This window comes from Ostrea edulis, chromosome 9 (assembly GCF_947568905.1).
Source record: "Ostrea edulis chromosome 9, xbOstEdul1.1, whole genome shotgun sequence".
Lineage (NCBI taxonomy): Eukaryota > Metazoa > Mollusca > Bivalvia > Ostreida > Ostreidae > Ostrea > Ostrea edulis.
The window spans coordinates 36,115,698-36,132,499 of NC_079172.1; the positions used below are offsets into that span (position 1 = coordinate 36,115,698).

The following is a 16,802-nucleotide window of genomic DNA, read 5'->3' on the forward strand; positions in this document are numbered from 1 at the left end:
GGTACTAATTTTTAATCATATGTTGATTCGATATATCCCAGTAAATTCGGAACAAAAGACATCACAGAGTCTTCCATATCCACTACATATTTGGATATTTTATAGCACATATATGTTAAAAGCAAACTAGCAACTCAGCTTTATGACAAACGGGATGATTTCAGCTTTCCCATCTTCACTTATCTACGTCACAATGTTCCATTATCACCTGCATATGGTGTTTATATCTCTCAACTGATTAGATACGCAAGAGTTTGTTCTCCTTATCATCATTTTTTTAATCGAGACAAGCTACTGACAAAAACAAAAGTGATGTTACAGAGAAATCAACAGTCTAACGTTTAAAGTCAGCATTTTGCAAATTCTATGATCGTTATGATAATCTAATTTGCAAATACAACCTGCATTAGGTAGAATGCTGTCCGACGTGTTTCATACCAATTGTTAGTTTGTTCTTTACACATGATTTTGACTACGGATAACTCCGTTTACATTATCAAGATATAGGGCTCAAAGTGGGTGTGAACCGACAATATAGGATCCTTGATCTTCCTAGGCACCTGATCCCACCTCTGGTGTGTCCAGGGGTCCGTGTTTGCCCAACTCTTTTTTTTTGTATTGCCTATGGGATTTGTGAGATTGATCACTGTTCGTTATCTTCACCTTTCATTGGTATCTTTTCGTTATCTTCAACACAGGTTTCCTTGTTGAAAGCTGCATATTCTGTTTTGATAATCATTTTGAGAGAAAATTTAAATTTTGGTAGCCTCTACATCATGAAACTTAAATATTGGCATTACCTTCAACATATCGAGTAGCAGAACTGCTTTCTTCTAGTTTTAAAAGAAGCATACATGTGACCGATTGACAGGAGATGCTTACTCCTCCTAGGCACCTAATCCCACTTCTGGTATATCCAGGGTCCGTGTTTGCCGAACTCTTTACTCTGTATTCTTTCCAAATACAACCTATCATTGGGTCAAATGATGTCTGACGTGTTTCATACCGATTGTTAGAACGTTCTTGGCACACTGATTTTGACAACGGATAACTCAGTTTACCTGATCAAGATATAGGGCTCACGGTGGGTGTGACCAATCGACATGGGAAGCTTACTCCTCCTAGGCACCTGATTCCACATCTGGTGTGTCCAGGGGTCCGTGTTTGCCCAACTCTCTATTTTGTACTGCTTATAGGAGTTATGAGATTGATCACTGTACGTTATCTTCACCTTTTCATATTTAATCACCATCAAACTTTATTTAAATGACTTACCATAATGGTACGGTGCTAATGAAACACTGAGAAAATCTATTTTTAGCAATATAAACCTTACACGTACCTTACGTACATTGTTAGTGTTGTAACATTTAACACTGTATACATACACGTGTATAAAACAAAAATCAAACTGCGTCTAAGTTTCTTTCATTTCCTGTCTTTAATAAAGAAGAATTTACAAACAGTCATAAACACCATGGAGGACACGTTACTTCGTGACACAACAGCTCCATCATCCGGTTCGAGAAATAATGGCAATTGTTTTTAAACAGGTGATAATTTCCAAACACAGAATGATACTTGGAGGCGCATCTTCTCAGACAATCAAAAGGTAGTTTGGAGAAGCCGGCAGGCCGAACGTTGAGCTGGGGACGGCATTGTGGGTATCGCGGGCTCTGTCGGCGAAGAGTCGTTTTCTTGGTGCCAAACTCGGAGAACCAGCCCTTGTAATAGATAAAGCTATGGGCAAAGTTGTGGACCGGAAGCTGAATTGAACGTTTCCGACGATGTTTTCCCATCCTTGTAAGGTAGATGCAAGCTAGATTGTTGAAGCCATAATAGAACGGTGTCGATCCCACTGTAAACAAATAAATAAATGAAAATAAATAATTGAAATGGTTAGATATCGGATCTTTTTCTAATTACTGGTCTTTAAAACCAGGAAATGAAATGTTAGAGTAGTGACAAGTTCACCAACTAAAACATACTATGTACAGTAAAGCAATGCATTCGTTATACGATAATTATTTACAGTTTGCTCCAGTACAAACTTTGAATAAAAGAGTTGAAATGTTGATCTACTATAATAAGAAAAACTTAGAATTTCTATAGTTCACTTTGCTATGTTTTACATGTTTAACGGCACCAGCTTTAAAACCTGGTTTACATTCGCCACGGTGTCCGTGCGATTGGGGTAGCTTACTACACCAAGTCATGCATAGTCTTTATGACACCAAGTCAAAAGATAGCAATTTAAATGTTTTGTGGAATTATTTGTATCGATCGATTAGTTTGTCTGTCATCGTAGCTCAGTCATTAAGGCATCAGATTGGGAAAACCGCAAATCCGCCAATCTTTTGTTCATATGTACTGAAATGAATTTTTGATAATCATGGGGTTTTTTAAAATCTAGAATTGCAAAATTTCTGCTTTTTGACATATGTACTTATTACATGTACATGCCATCAAATCTTTCTTAATTAAGGTGGCTCACTACAACCAGAAATAGTTTCTCAAATCAGTACGAATTGGTTTAATTATAAAAGACATGATGATATACAATAAGTATATATGCCAAAAATGCAAGAAATATACAAATTTGGATAAAAACATAAATTACAAAAAAAATATTTCAACATATATGAACAAAAGACGCTGACGGATTTGAACTCGAGATCTGCGGTTCGCCAGCTTTTTTGTTTGTTTGTTATATTCTGATCAAAATGTGTCTGTCGTCTGTACCAACCCAATGCTTTAACCACTGAGCTACGATGATAGACAAACAAATCGATCGATACAAATAATTTCACAATACATTTAAATCGCCATCTTGTGACGTGGTGTCATACAGAGTATAAACTTTAATGTAGTGAGCTACCTTAAACCATTTCGTGTTGATTTGCGAAACTTTTTTCAAGATGTAGTGAGCCACCTTGATTTGTGCACGATTTTCTGTGCGAATTTTAGGACATCGTAAGAAGCTATGCCGTTTGCGTTTACATTACATACGAACATCGTGTCATTTTTGGTAAGGATGTCGTACTAACTATGCAAGATGGTTATGTAGAAATTGTTCGAACACTGTGCATTTATATAACAGTTCCCGTACGATCTCCACAGGTCTCTCTTGGAAATCGTGCGGTGTGCGGAGTCCTCGCGACTCCCTTGCAAGAGCCTTTGTTATGTCTCACGTGACTACAATCTCCGTACGATTAACTTGTAGCCTAAACATGTCTTAAAATATCGTGCAATTGCTGTTCGATCAGTACACTTCTTTCGTAAAACGACCGTGCGGAGATCATGCAATGCATTGTACGTCAAGTGCACAATTTGCTGAAAACTTTGTACAACTTTAAACTAAACAATATCGTAGAGGCCACGTAGTCCGTTATTCCGTATGAAAATCTCAGCCATCGCCTGTCACCGCACGGCAAGGCAAAATACGGCCGGTTCACGGGCTCAGTGGGAGAATCGCAGGCCAAATGTTAACTAGGCTTTAACTGTGCCTCAAATGACCTATGCGTGGCGCTGTGGGGCCCTTTATCGCGGCAAAACCTATCGTGACACGGAATCTCCGAAAAACCCGTGACTTTCGCTTCTAATGCTGGGCAGATGGCATGGAACAGTGATAGCAGCGTTAACGGGACTGGTCATGATTTCCCCCAAATTTTGTTTTTTCACTTTTCATGATCAAACTCTCCTGTGTAACGTGTTTAAAAGGTTTCATAAAAGATTAAGAGATAGAAGCTCATTATAGATCGTTTATTATTTGTTGTGTAAACAAAGATTGGGGCATTGTTTTTAAAAATGTAAGGTTATCCATCTAAATTCATGGTGTATATATCACATTTTAAGCTGTCTTTACGTAACATGTGCCATTTAAAAGTTAAATTTCTGTCTGTGCAATTAGAATGCAGACACAAAATTAACATTTCATTGTTTGTAAACATAATCAAGACTCGAGATTATTTACATACCACAGAGTTAAGGTTAAACTATTGCTCTTACCCTTGCATTAGGAAGGCCCAAAGTTTGGTTGTCGACTTTAAATGAGTTATATTCTTAATTCTAACATGGAAAATGGAAGAATTTTTTTTTTTTAAAAACCAACAAAATACCGTGAACCAGCCCTTTTAAGTGCCTTAGGATTGATGGGGCTCCAAGAACGGTTTAAATTATCAGAATGTATGTTCAAATGAACAGAAATGAAAACCGATATTATAAGAAGTAACATTCGTTTAAAGTATCAAGATTGACGTTTAAATTCTCGTGACTCACAAACTACCAATAGTATTGACGTTTAAAGTATCAGAATCGACGCATGACGTACATGTATGACTACGATGAAGCGAAACGTGACACCTACCTTCCGGCACGGAGCAGTCTGGACGGATGGGCCTAATACTGAGATTTATACTGTGATGAAATCCTAGAGTGTCCACGGATCCTATACAGAACAAAGCGCCACAGAGAAAAATCCAGGTACTAATCTGTAGAGTACATTTATAAGTATTTTATACAAAACTTCTATACGGAACAAAGCGACACAGACAAAGCTACGGGTCCTAATCTGTAGAGTATATTTATAAGTATTTCATACTAAACTTCTATACAGAACAAAGCGCCACAGACAAAGCTACGGGTAATAATATGTAGAGTATATTTATAAGTATTTCATACAGAACTTCTATACAGAACAAAGCAACACAAAAATAATAAATGCTACGGGTAATGATCTTCCATAGAAAACATTTTTATAAGTATTTTTCTACAAATATACAACGTTCACTTTCTTGGCGCTAAAGCCAGAGGTGGGATTAGGTGCCAAGAAGTTAACATCCCCAGTTCACTATCACAGCCCTTCATGTTCTTATATCAAACCTTTTTTCCTGCATTAGTTCTACGCTACAGTTCATTCTGGTTGGTTAAGGACATTGTTCACATTTGAGATAACATCCCAATGCATTAGATGAAGTCCTAGCTTTCATATTTATAAAAAATAAAAATGATACTCATGTCTATAATAGCTATCAAAAATAGCCATTTCAGTAAACTCCATTTACCTGATCAAGATATAGGGCTTACGGCGGGTGTGACCGGTCAAAAGCCAACAGGGGATTCTTACTCCTCCTAGGCACCTGATCCCATCTCTGGTATATCCAGCGATCCGTGTTTGCCCAACTCTATTTTGTATTGTTTATAGGAGTTGTGAGATTGATCACTGTTCGTTATCTTCACCTTTCATTCATCCATCTCATTGACTGGAGTATTAAAGGGTACCTGTAAAGTGCGAAACGAAATCTACGGAAACGATACAAAACCCACCGAAACGAAACGAAAGACATTGTATAACCGAACTCTTTTAATTATAATAATTAAAACTGGTATTTCAGGCCCCTGTGAAAGTTACCACATATAAATAAATTCGCCTCCCCTTTGATGTAGGCTTTCGGCTTAACTGATATAGAGTTTTAAAAGATGGAAAGGGGGTAGGGTGAATAAGCACAAAGTTCATATCCGAAGTTGATTAAATATCCTGTGCAATTAGTTTCGGATCCATAAATTTCAGAACGGAGGGTTACAGTCTCACAGTCAAAGGTCTGGGGAAACACACCAAACGAGGGGTGGAGTCGCCGGTGTTGGAACCGCCTTATTTCTAATGGAAAGATGCAGCTCTCTGAAATTAGGTTGGGTTTTTTTTTAAAATAAATGACGCTGGGTCATCATTTTCAACTGTATCGACAGTATCAGTAATGACATGCCCAGCTGGACTACATATTGACAGTAATGACATGCCCAGCTGGACTACATATCGACAGTAATGACATGCCCAGCTGGACTACATATCGACAGTAATGACATGCCCAGCTGGACTATATATCGACATTACCAGTAATGACATGCCCAGATGGACTATATTGACAGTACCAGTAATGACATGCCCAGCTGGACTATATTGACAGTAACGACATGCCCTGCTGGACTATATTGACATTACCAGTAATGACATGCCCAGCTGGACTATATTGACAGTAATGACATGCCCAGCTGGACTATATATCGACATTACCAGTAATGGCATGCCCAGCTGGACAATATATCGACAGTACCAGTAATTACATGCCCAGCTGGACTATATTGACAGTAATGACATGTCCAGGTGGACTATATTGACAGTAATGACATGTCCAGGTGGACTATATTGACAGTAATGACATGCCCAGGTGGACTATAGTTGAAAGGAGACGAAAAACAAGAATACGTTGGTAAATTATTTCAATGTGTAGATACATGTATATCAAAGAGGATTTGTTATAGTATGGTCCATATCTAAGCTCTGTAAACTTTGTAATGAAAAGGTTTGGATGCAATAGTGAGGGTATATTTGTAGAAAATACAATATGTAGACCTAAACTTGAAATTCTGATAGAATACAAGAATGAACTAGTTTATGACGACGAATGTTGTTAATATTGACGGCAGATATCCCTTTGTTAGTAAATTTAACTGTAGGAGACTGACAACGTAATTCGGAAGGATTATCATCCGTAACCCATTGGGGGTTAAAGAGCTTGTGGTGGGCAACATCCGGAATCATAAAATTCAGCCTATATTCTGGTATTGAAAAATCCAAGTATGGACAAGCTTTGATTTCTTCCAATAACGTGTTCAAAACTTTCAATGGAAATGAGTACAGTTCTGTGCGTTCTAATTTGCACATACCGGTGATTAGGTTCAATGCTGTATGACGTGCTTATGCCGTTTGTAAGGCTATTCTTTACATGGTGATTTAAACAACGGATTACTCTGTTAACTTGATCAAGATACAGAGTTAAGCAAGATATAATCAATCAAGATATAGGGCCCAAGGCGGGTGAGACCGGTCAACATGGGATACTCCTCTTACGCAACTGATCTTACCTCTGACGTGTCCAAGGGTCTGTGTCTGACCTACTTTCTAATTGTGTATTCTTTAAAGGATTAATGAGATTGATCACTGTTCTTTATCTTCCACAGTTTTATCTAAATAAATAGGTGAAAATAAAGAACAGTAATCAGTCGCATAAACCCTAAATACGAGATATTTCTGATTATGCAGATAAATAGCCTAGAGTGTCCTGAACTTGTGTAATTTGTAATTATCATATCATAATAAAGTGTGCGTGCTAAACATATATTTATTCAGGATCATAAAGTAAACAGAATGAAAGGTGTGAACACACATTTTTGTTACTATCAACGTAAATAGAATATATGTTTGTTATCATAAAAGTAAACACAATAAATAAAGCGTTCTGAGCACATGTTTATTTGTTATTAGTAAAATTAAACAGAATAAAGTGTATTGAACACGTTTATTTCTTATTATCAAAGTAAACAGAATAAAGTGTGCTCAACATATGAAAAGGTGAAGATAACGAACGGTGATCAATCTCGTAACATGTTTATTTGTGATAATGATAGGAAACAGAACAAATTGTACTGAACACACACATGTGTATTTGTGCTTATCAAAGTACTAAACAGAATAACGTGTGCTGATTGCTGAGCACATTTTATTTCTATATTCTGACAAACTGCTTCAATAATTACCAGAGGTTCCTAATTTTAATAAGATTAAATTCCACAGAGAAAACATTTCAACTATGACTACGACAAGAAAATGATTGTAATTTCTTCACGACACATTTGTTAAACTTTGAAGATCGCGAATTGCGTCTTCATTATATTCTACCTGTAAATTAAACTTCATCATAAATTAAAAAGATTTATGTCCGTTACTAAACAATAAAATCTGCAAACTTACCATTACTGTAGTAATTCAGTCTGTTGTTAATCCAAGTGGACAATTTCAGATCTCGAGAGTACCAGAAAAAGTATTTCACCTTCCTCAGCGCGTGTGTACTTATCATTCATCTAGGGGCATCCCTCATCGCTTATTAATAGACAACATAAAAATGTTAATTAAATAATCACCTTATTTCAGGTAATAAATCACCGGACTCTGGGAGGGAAAAGGAAGAAACGTTGATGGATGGAGATTTTTTTATCTGAACGGGAAGAAAAACTTCTTTCTTTGATGGACCAAAACATTTGTAGACGTACTTTTACATCAACTTTTGACACTTTGGGGACTTAAAATGAAACACACGAACAAATAAAAGAGTTACTCACTAAGGTTACATTTAAATGCAGATGCTTCTTTTGCCTCCCCTCCCCCATTTAGGAGTTTGAATTCGCAATGGAGAAATTGGTTAGGTTTTTTTTTTTTTTTTTTTTTAGATAAATTGTATCTATACAAGTACTTGTATGTGCAGGAGTTTTGTATTTTATTTTCCTATACATGTATGTCCTCGCAGGGTTTTTGTATTTCATTTTTGATAAATTGTATCTATATGTGCAGGAGTTATGTATTTTATTTTTGATAAATTGTATCTTTACATGAATGTGCAGGACTTTTATATTCTATTTTTGATAAATTGTATTTGTATATGCAGGAATTTCGTATTTTATTTTTGATAAATTGTACCTATACAGGAATGTGCAGGACTTTTATATTCTATTCTTGATAAATTGTATCTGCATGTGCAGAAGTTTTGTATTTTATTTATATTCATGTATTTGCAGGAGTTGTGTATTTTATTTTTGATAAATTGTACCTATACATATGTATATGTATAAACAGGAGTTAAGTATTTTATTTTTCATAAATTGTATCTATATGTGCAGGAGTTATGTGTTTTATTTTTAATAAATTGTATCTATATGTGCAGAAGTTATGTATTGTATTTTTGATAAATTGTATGTATATGTGCAGGAGTTATGTATTGTATTTTTGATAAATTGTATCTATATGTGCAGAAGTTGGGTAATTGAATTATTTGGCAATGGGTGCTGGAAATGACCACATCTGATGATGATTATACAGTTTGCACACTAGTAGGCTGAACCTGTGGTTAACCACGGTGAAATATATGTGGTAAGTTACGGGAAAAGGCGGCCATTGTAGATCGTCAATGTATCTGTTGTGGAATGCACAAAGGTTTTATTCATGTCATTGTGATAAGCAATATCTAGTGTCAGAATATAAGTTGATATGTTATGCTGACGATGTATGAAGTGCGCATGTGTAATACTTGTATATATTAACTCAAACTGTATGATATTGTATATATTAACTTACACTGTATAATACATGTACATATTAAGTCAAACTATATAATACTTGTGATTTGAATTGAACATATGTCATTATCAGTTAGACAAAAGGATTGGATATAGAATAGAAGTTCTGTTTAGTATTCAAATTGTATACTAATTCTGCAAGTTTAATCATATAATATTTTCATAAGTCAAACTGTAAAATACTTGCATAAGTCAAAAGTAAAAAAAAAAAAGTTCAAAATTCCAGATTGATATGCATATTAGTATAATTTCTAAACCGATCCGTATTTCGACTGATGTAGGATATATAAACTCACTCTAATCCCCCACCCCCACCCCCACCCCCACCCCACATATTGTGAAAAGAGATACATTAATAAAACGCATCAAAACAGAACGAAAATCTCTGTCTTAGATAAAAGTTCTGAGATTTTTTAAGACGTGATGCTGTTTGCCTATATAATCTATATATATCCAAGCCCCGGGGTCTGTTTAATACTATCTGATCTACATAGCCACGCCTCCCGGAGGTCTGAACCTCTGAGCTAACCTTGAGTTTCATCAGCGTAACAGATGATTCCGGGTTTTTAAAAAAAAAAAAGCATGCAAACGTTTAAATAATCTTAGAATGCTCAAATGCACACCTTTTCTTTTATTAAGCCAGTATTAGAATATGCTGATGTTGTATGGGGTGGCTGTAGCGTACAAGATTCAAAATTATTAGAAGTACGGAAATGAGATATAATTCTTTGAAGAAGTAAACCCTATGAATACGCAATTTACGAGTTGCCAAATAGTTATTTTCCTTTGTTGAACTCTTACGCACGGTGAGGCGCAAAATGTGTTTTTGCATTCACGCGGTGGGTACAAATGCTTATCGCTGCGTTCTTATATTGCCTAAATCGTGATTACAAGACGTAATGCAACCGCCCAAACTGCAGGAACACACAAATTTAGTAAGTTTATGAGTATTTGATAATGAAATCGCTCAAACAAAAATCGATAATCACCATATTTCTATCAGTCGTGCAGCAGAGGAAATAAATAAATAACGGGACGAATTATTTATCTTCAGCATGGTTTAGGGCACATAATTTACTGACAGGTACGTCAAGGCCAGATTAATTTTTCATTCTAAACAGCGTCACGAACTCTGTCAAGCATAATAAAATGGTAAGAGAATGTGGATTATGATCAGTAGACTCTTAAGACAACATTAGGAGCAAATCAAAAATTAGGATGGGGAGTCGGGGGGGGGGGATTTACATGTATTTTATTGCTGTATGGGGTCCTCTCCCACAAAATTATTGAGAAACGAAGTACAAAATGATGCAATAATGCGACACTTTATGGGGATTTTAACATTTTGATTATCATACCACAACGACTTTCCAAATTTTACCACCACCACCCCACCACCCTCAGAATCAAATGGTCTCCCCTTTAGAAACTCTTCAGAGTTAACATAACCAATTACAACTTAGATTGTGTCAAACTCCGAGCTTTCTTTTTTAAATTAACGTTATATGTACCCCCTCTTACGTTTGTTTATTCCCAAGTTCCCACCATGTGACTGAGTGGGTATACTGTTCAGTACTTCTTCCAGCTCTGAATCGCCCAACACCCGTAAAAATCCAAACATCCGTTCTGGGGGGGGGGGGGGGGGGTCCCATTAATATACTATTCGTATTTGATTCTTGAATGGATAAAATGCATTCAAAAGACTTTGCTTGTCAAATATCACCTTACTCCGACTCAGCGGTTGTCGGAGAGTTTGTTCGGTTTTCTTAAATCGTTTTTACCTTTCCATCACGTTTCAAAAAATAAATTATATACATAAGTGTTATCGATGTTTTATGCTCATTTCAACAACAGCAAAAATTTTGCTTACGCGAGATTTCATATAAATTATACTTAGGACACCTTTCAAGGAACACCATGGGCGTTGGGGCGGAGGAGGAAGGGGTTGCCAATATTTGGGTTAACAAATAAATCTAAGTGTTAAAATTCATGACCAAAAAAAAAATATATCATGATTTCCTATATTTTATCATTCTATTTGTGCATACTGCAGTAAGTGATCTACAGATCAATATTTATTTGCAATAGGTCTAGTACTTTCTGTTGCTCATTTGCATAATGAAATCATCAAAATTTCGATTATTACAACGTTGGGAGCAGTTGTATTTGCCTATACCGCACGCTCTCCACCTCTTTTGCATACTTCTGTTTATCTTTCGAGTAAATCAAAAGTTGAATTATATAGCCCAGGGAAGACTGAACTCCAAGGGAAGAGAGACGAAGGAAAAGACATAGTAAATTCCTTTAAGGGATTAGGTGATAATGAAGGGCTGCTCCGAGATTCGATGAAGGCGTTAGTCCAAAACTCCCGCCGAGCCGAATCTCAGTCGAGATTAGTTGTGGCTCCACCCGCGAGTACATTGCTATACATTTATTCACTGGCCGCCGCCATATAAATTAACTGGCGGCCGCCACTTATATTCACTGGCGGCAGCCAGTTATTTTATCTGGCGGCCGCCACTTATTTATCTGGCGGCCACCACTAAATTATACATGGCGACTATCAATTGTAAAAACAATTTAATTCATATTGCCAGTGATTATTTTGGAAAGATTTAGAATAGTACGCAAACACGAAGCATCGTTTTTCAAAATGTAGGGACAGAGGAGAAATAGCTTTGTTGCAATTGACAAGCAGAAAAGGAACCTAAAAATGTGTCTTTTGCCCAAACTCCATACTCCTAAATTGGAGAGAGGGGGCTCCGTTCGTCCTTCAATTCAACAGTTCATTCATTATTACATTTTACCATTCATTACTACCACCAAAAGAGTGGGATTGGGGCCAATCTGCCGATTAATCTTATTTCACTTGTGAAAATAACAGAAAATGAACGTTGTCAAAGTGGATGGTCAGCCCCAATGTTCTACGTGCCCGATACGTTGGTATATGAATTACACAAAGATTTTGCTCGTGTGAGAATCTGTCGACATATCATACATTACTAAATATTGGAGAGGGAGTTTACAAGGATTGCACCCTTTTCATTTTTTTTTTTTGAGAGAGAGAGTTGAATAACTGACGGCCGCCATATAAATTAAGTGGCGGCCGCCAGTTAATACTTGTGGCGGCCGCCACATAATTCATATGGCGGCCGACACTTAATAATTCATACATGTAATAAGTGGCGGCTGCCAGTTAAATTTAGTGGCGGCCGCCACATAAATTAAGTGACGGCCGCCAGTTAAATGAATATTAACATATTTATTGCAGGTTGATAAATCTAACCTGTTACGTCGAACACGTGGTTGCTATTTATAGTTTGTAAAGGAATTCAGGCGTGTCATACCAGTAAGACCGGTTATGTAGAGCATGATTAGCAGGTTCTGTTTCTCAGTCATTCGAGCTCAAGACTTTGCGCGGTTCACACGCTGTACACCCACCCACCCACCCTCTACATACACATTGCTATTGTGTTGTAATGTATATTATCATACAGGTATATAATGTACACGATACAAATATTTGTTGCATATATATATATATATATATATATATATATATATATATATATATATATGTATATATATATGCATGTCATTGTAGATATTGAAGATATTATTCCTCAAGGCAGTGAGGCGTGCTTATGAATAAATGTGCAGGTCTTGGAGCAATTACCCATAAAAAGTGTTATGATTTTGAATCAGGTAGTAAATATTTTATGTTCGTTTGAGACTGGTCGAATTAGAACATAAATTCTATACCCTGTTACCTATCGCCTTCCGTATTGATAAACAAAAATTAAATCTGCACTACCGGTGAATTTCCTAATTGTGATTGCATCTAATCTTCGGGAGCCACGTTAAACTTCTGCACTACCTGAGGATTCTCGCTTATAAATATGCCTATTCATGACCTTGTTGCTCTTCAGAAAAAGAATTGTTTTCCCTACATATTCCTGAACACGTGATTGAAATATACATGTACTGTAAATAGCAGCAATATTTGCTTATTCCGTTTTGGGCAAACACAAGTTCGTAATTGTTTAAAAAGTACAAGGGGGACTTATGCTAATGTTAGTTACATACGATAGATATATAACGTCCCTCTAAAATTCCACCCGTTTTATGCCCCGAAGAGAATATTTACATTTAAGTAAACCATTTTCCCGGACGCAAAATTAGAAAATCTCCTGTGTTTTACCTATTCTTTAAAAAAGTGAAAAAAGTCGATGCATCAAAATACCCGCACCAACTGTTAAATGCGATTACTAGAATGCATGGCAAAATATCAAATTATTAGATATCCATCCATCTTTGCAAATTCCAGGAAACTAGTCAGGCTTACCTGCCCCAAAACTCTTGCGGAGTAATTTTAATGAGTATGCAAATACATGTATTTGGTATATGGTATTTTATTTTTCAAAGCAAAGAAGTTTTTGAAAGCACTATACGAAAGGGTCGATGTTTTTCACACAGTTCATATATCCCACGTCGATACCCCTTGCATCATGCGGTCCAGGCGTCCGTTTTACCTACACTCCCCGTTGAATTCGGTACATCTACCGTTGGAACGTCTGTTACCGGTATTTCTGTTCCTTATCTGTCCCATTTCCATGATGTTGCGGGTATTCCCAGTATTTAGGAATTCAAAGATGGACTGCAAATACTGGAGCTGATGTGGTGCTGCAATTGTATTATAATCATAAAGTTCCAGATTCCTTAAAATCAATTGCAATAGTTTACAACTAATTGCGAGCTCAATACAATTATGCACATTAGAATTCAGTGTTATCCAAATCCTTACCGAGAAATTGGGACATGAAATTTGTGATGTCGGCCGTATTTCCGGTGGTCACGTGCTTCTCCACTTGTTTTAACTGCAACATGGCCGACTTGGCATAGTCCTTGTACACTTGTAGGATGGCAGTAATGGCAGGGGTGGCGTCTGTAGTCATGTATGCGGGTAGGACTTTCCTTAGCCAGGCCTCCGTCTCAATGAAGGGCTTGGTTTCGGATAACCTGTTTTAAATTTTAAGTTACGTTTTCAAAAACGTCTGAACGGAATCGGTGCATTCATTTAGGAAGCCGGTTTTACTAGTGAATCGGATATTTAGCAATAGAGAAAAATGTAACAAGGACGAAAATTTTATACTTTTAAGCCTTACCTCTCTTGAAAACGGCTAGCAATTGTTTGGTGGAATTTCCATAGACCATTCACATTTGGACATTGAAAGACAAGGTCATTGTCCGTCAAAAGTTGACCGAGTTTCTCATCGAACATGACTGGTGTCCATTTATCCTGCTCAGCTTTCCTCATCAGCATTTTCATTTTTGCAAGGAATCCCATGATATCTGAAACATTGTAATATAAATAGTAAAATCAAGCTTACCCAAATATATCTGTATCCAGTATTAGAAAATATTTACAAGTACCATTAAGTTGAAAATATTCAATGTGTTCCATAATGTCCCCGTAGAGAAGTCTCTGGGCTGCCATAACAATTTTATGGGCGACTTTGTCCACAACGGCCAAATCTGTTATCCAATTCCCCAAAACTTTCCTCACGTGAATGTTAATTTTCCCGTCATCTTCGGCCATTGCACGTACTTGGTCGTTGAAAACATCTGCATGAAGTTCAATTCATATTAAAGTTCTTATGTGACCGTTGTTGTAACAAAACACAAGATGCATAGCAAAGGACAAAAAACATTGCATCATTCGATATTTTTCCACTACGTAGTTCATTAAACAACTTAAACGTTTCGATATAATTCAGGATTTAGAATGAGTATGTAAAATGTTTATATAAAAAAACTTCAGTTGAGAACTAAACATTCAAACTCTAATGTGTAGGGGGTCGAAATGCCATGCTTTGTCATTCTATTGTGGACTTATTTGTAAAGAAAATTGTCTGGGTGAGGAATTTCAAAAACCATGAAATGCTTACATGTTTGTATCTTGTATTTCTAAGAATTGAACCAAAATTGACCTTTTAACACGTTTCTTTTTCAATGAAATTTTGAAAATCAAAATGTTGCTTTATTTTTTCGTCTCTCACTGTAACATGAAAGACATTTACAAAGTACATAACATTTGTTTCATACGAGTATCAAGCACTTATCAAATTACAGCTGCCAAAATTTTTAATACATTTCGGTTCAGGTCAGGTCAATTATCTGCTCACTATATCTATACTCACAGAAAACAATTTGGTTGAATCTTGTCGTTGCACAGTGGAAATGGGCATCCAAGAGCTCTCTGGCTACGTTAAAGAATGAATCCTCTTTGGTTATCATTTGGTCATCGTTGTCGTACCATACATTCAGCATTGCAACAACATTACGTTGTGTTAACTGCATCTCCGCTGAAAATCGAAGGGTCAACGAAATATTGAAATGTAATTAACAATTACTAATAGTTGAAAGCATCTCATGCTGACCTGGCATTTCAAACGTACTTACATGAATATGGTCCACTTGGGAAACTGCTGAAGTATGGCTTCATAAGCTTTCCGAGCATTTTGTAGAGCCATTTGTGTGTTGGAGAAGAGGGGTCAAATTCGTCGTTATCGAGCCCCCAAAGCCCGAGTGGTTTGGTACCTGGGATAGGGAATTCTGGCGTAGACCTGCTCAGTGGCACGATACTGCTCATAGAATTCTCGGGCCTACTACCGTCAACCACATACTGTCTTAAGCTTGCTGCGAGCCTCTCTAGTTTTCCGACGATGACACGTAGTTCATCCTCGGAACTCGCCGGCTTTGATAGCGAACCTGTGTGAAAATAAGATGGAACACAAAACTTTTCTGCATGTTATTCAAAAAGACTAGCATGACGTGCACTCCATTTGTGCGTGTTCGAATGGTACAATTTTTTACTAGAGCTGGAAAATACTTGCCGATACATTTCAATCTCAATATTCACGGTCGAAAGGTTGAGATAAAAAAAAAAAGCCTTTCCATGAAAAAATCTTACCGTGCAAAACTACGATCAAAACCACGAGGACTTTCAAGAACTCCATGCTTAGCTTCTGTGATGTGATACGATTTATACCTGTCGTCTCGAAGTACACGCATTCACCCGCTCAGTCCTTTTATACCAACCCGACGTCGTGCTGTTTAACAATTGGCTGTTAAAATTTGATGACCTATGCATGATTTCAAGGAATTGACTTATTTTTAATTATTTTTCTGGTCCAAGTTTCTTATTGTCTTAATTAGTACAGTTCATCAACTTGCAAAAGATAATACAAATATAACATTTATAAATAGTTTGAATGAGAGTAAATATAATGTTTGTTTATACATATTCATTGTATTAGTACATGTATTATATGGGAAAAAGAGGCATCATGGGCCCATAATGCTCAGCCGAATTTCCTTAGATCTGTCGAAATTTTAACAAGATTTTCCTCTCTTTATTCTCACCAAAACTTTGGACCCCATGTTGATTTCACCCTCGCGAGGTACTGACCTAATCGAAAATGAATCCACACAACAAAAAGATGATTCAATATCCATATTATTAAGGTGGCTTTGTTATTCTGGAGATCCCACCGATATCCATGTAATGTGTCAAATTTGATCGCCAATTTTAACCCCACCCTAACCGCAGGATC

The 16,802-nt window shown here is 36.7% G+C and overlaps 2 protein-coding genes across 2 annotated transcripts; both read right to left on the reverse strand.

Annotated features, from left to right (window-relative positions):
• Window positions 1-1,418: 1,418 nt before the first annotated feature.
• On the reverse strand, window positions 1,419-8,448 carry LOC125657624 (uncharacterized). The gene is made up of 3 exons (XM_048888321.2): window positions 7,808-8,448; window positions 4,367-4,490; window positions 1,419-1,858 (listed from the first exon to the last, which is right to left on the reverse strand). Exons 1-3 carry the CDS (start codon window positions 7,808-7,810, stop codon window positions 1,467-1,469), a joined length of 519 nt encoding a protein of 172 aa, XP_048744278.1. The 5' UTR covers window positions 7,811-8,448; the 3' UTR covers window positions 1,419-1,466.
• A 5,134-nt stretch (window positions 8,449-13,582) lies between these two features.
• LOC125668424 (uncharacterized) lies at window positions 13,583-16,311 on the reverse strand. Its single transcript, XM_048902581.2, has 7 exons — window positions 16,160-16,311; window positions 15,649-15,957; window positions 15,387-15,551; window positions 14,620-14,811; window positions 14,352-14,538; window positions 13,991-14,205; window positions 13,583-13,869 (listed from the first exon to the last, which is right to left on the reverse strand). Exons 1-7 carry the CDS (start codon window positions 16,203-16,205, stop codon window positions 13,715-13,717), a joined length of 1,269 nt encoding a protein of 422 aa, XP_048758538.2. The 5' UTR covers window positions 16,206-16,311; the 3' UTR covers window positions 13,583-13,714.
• Between the last annotated feature and the right edge of the window lie 491 nt (window positions 16,312-16,802).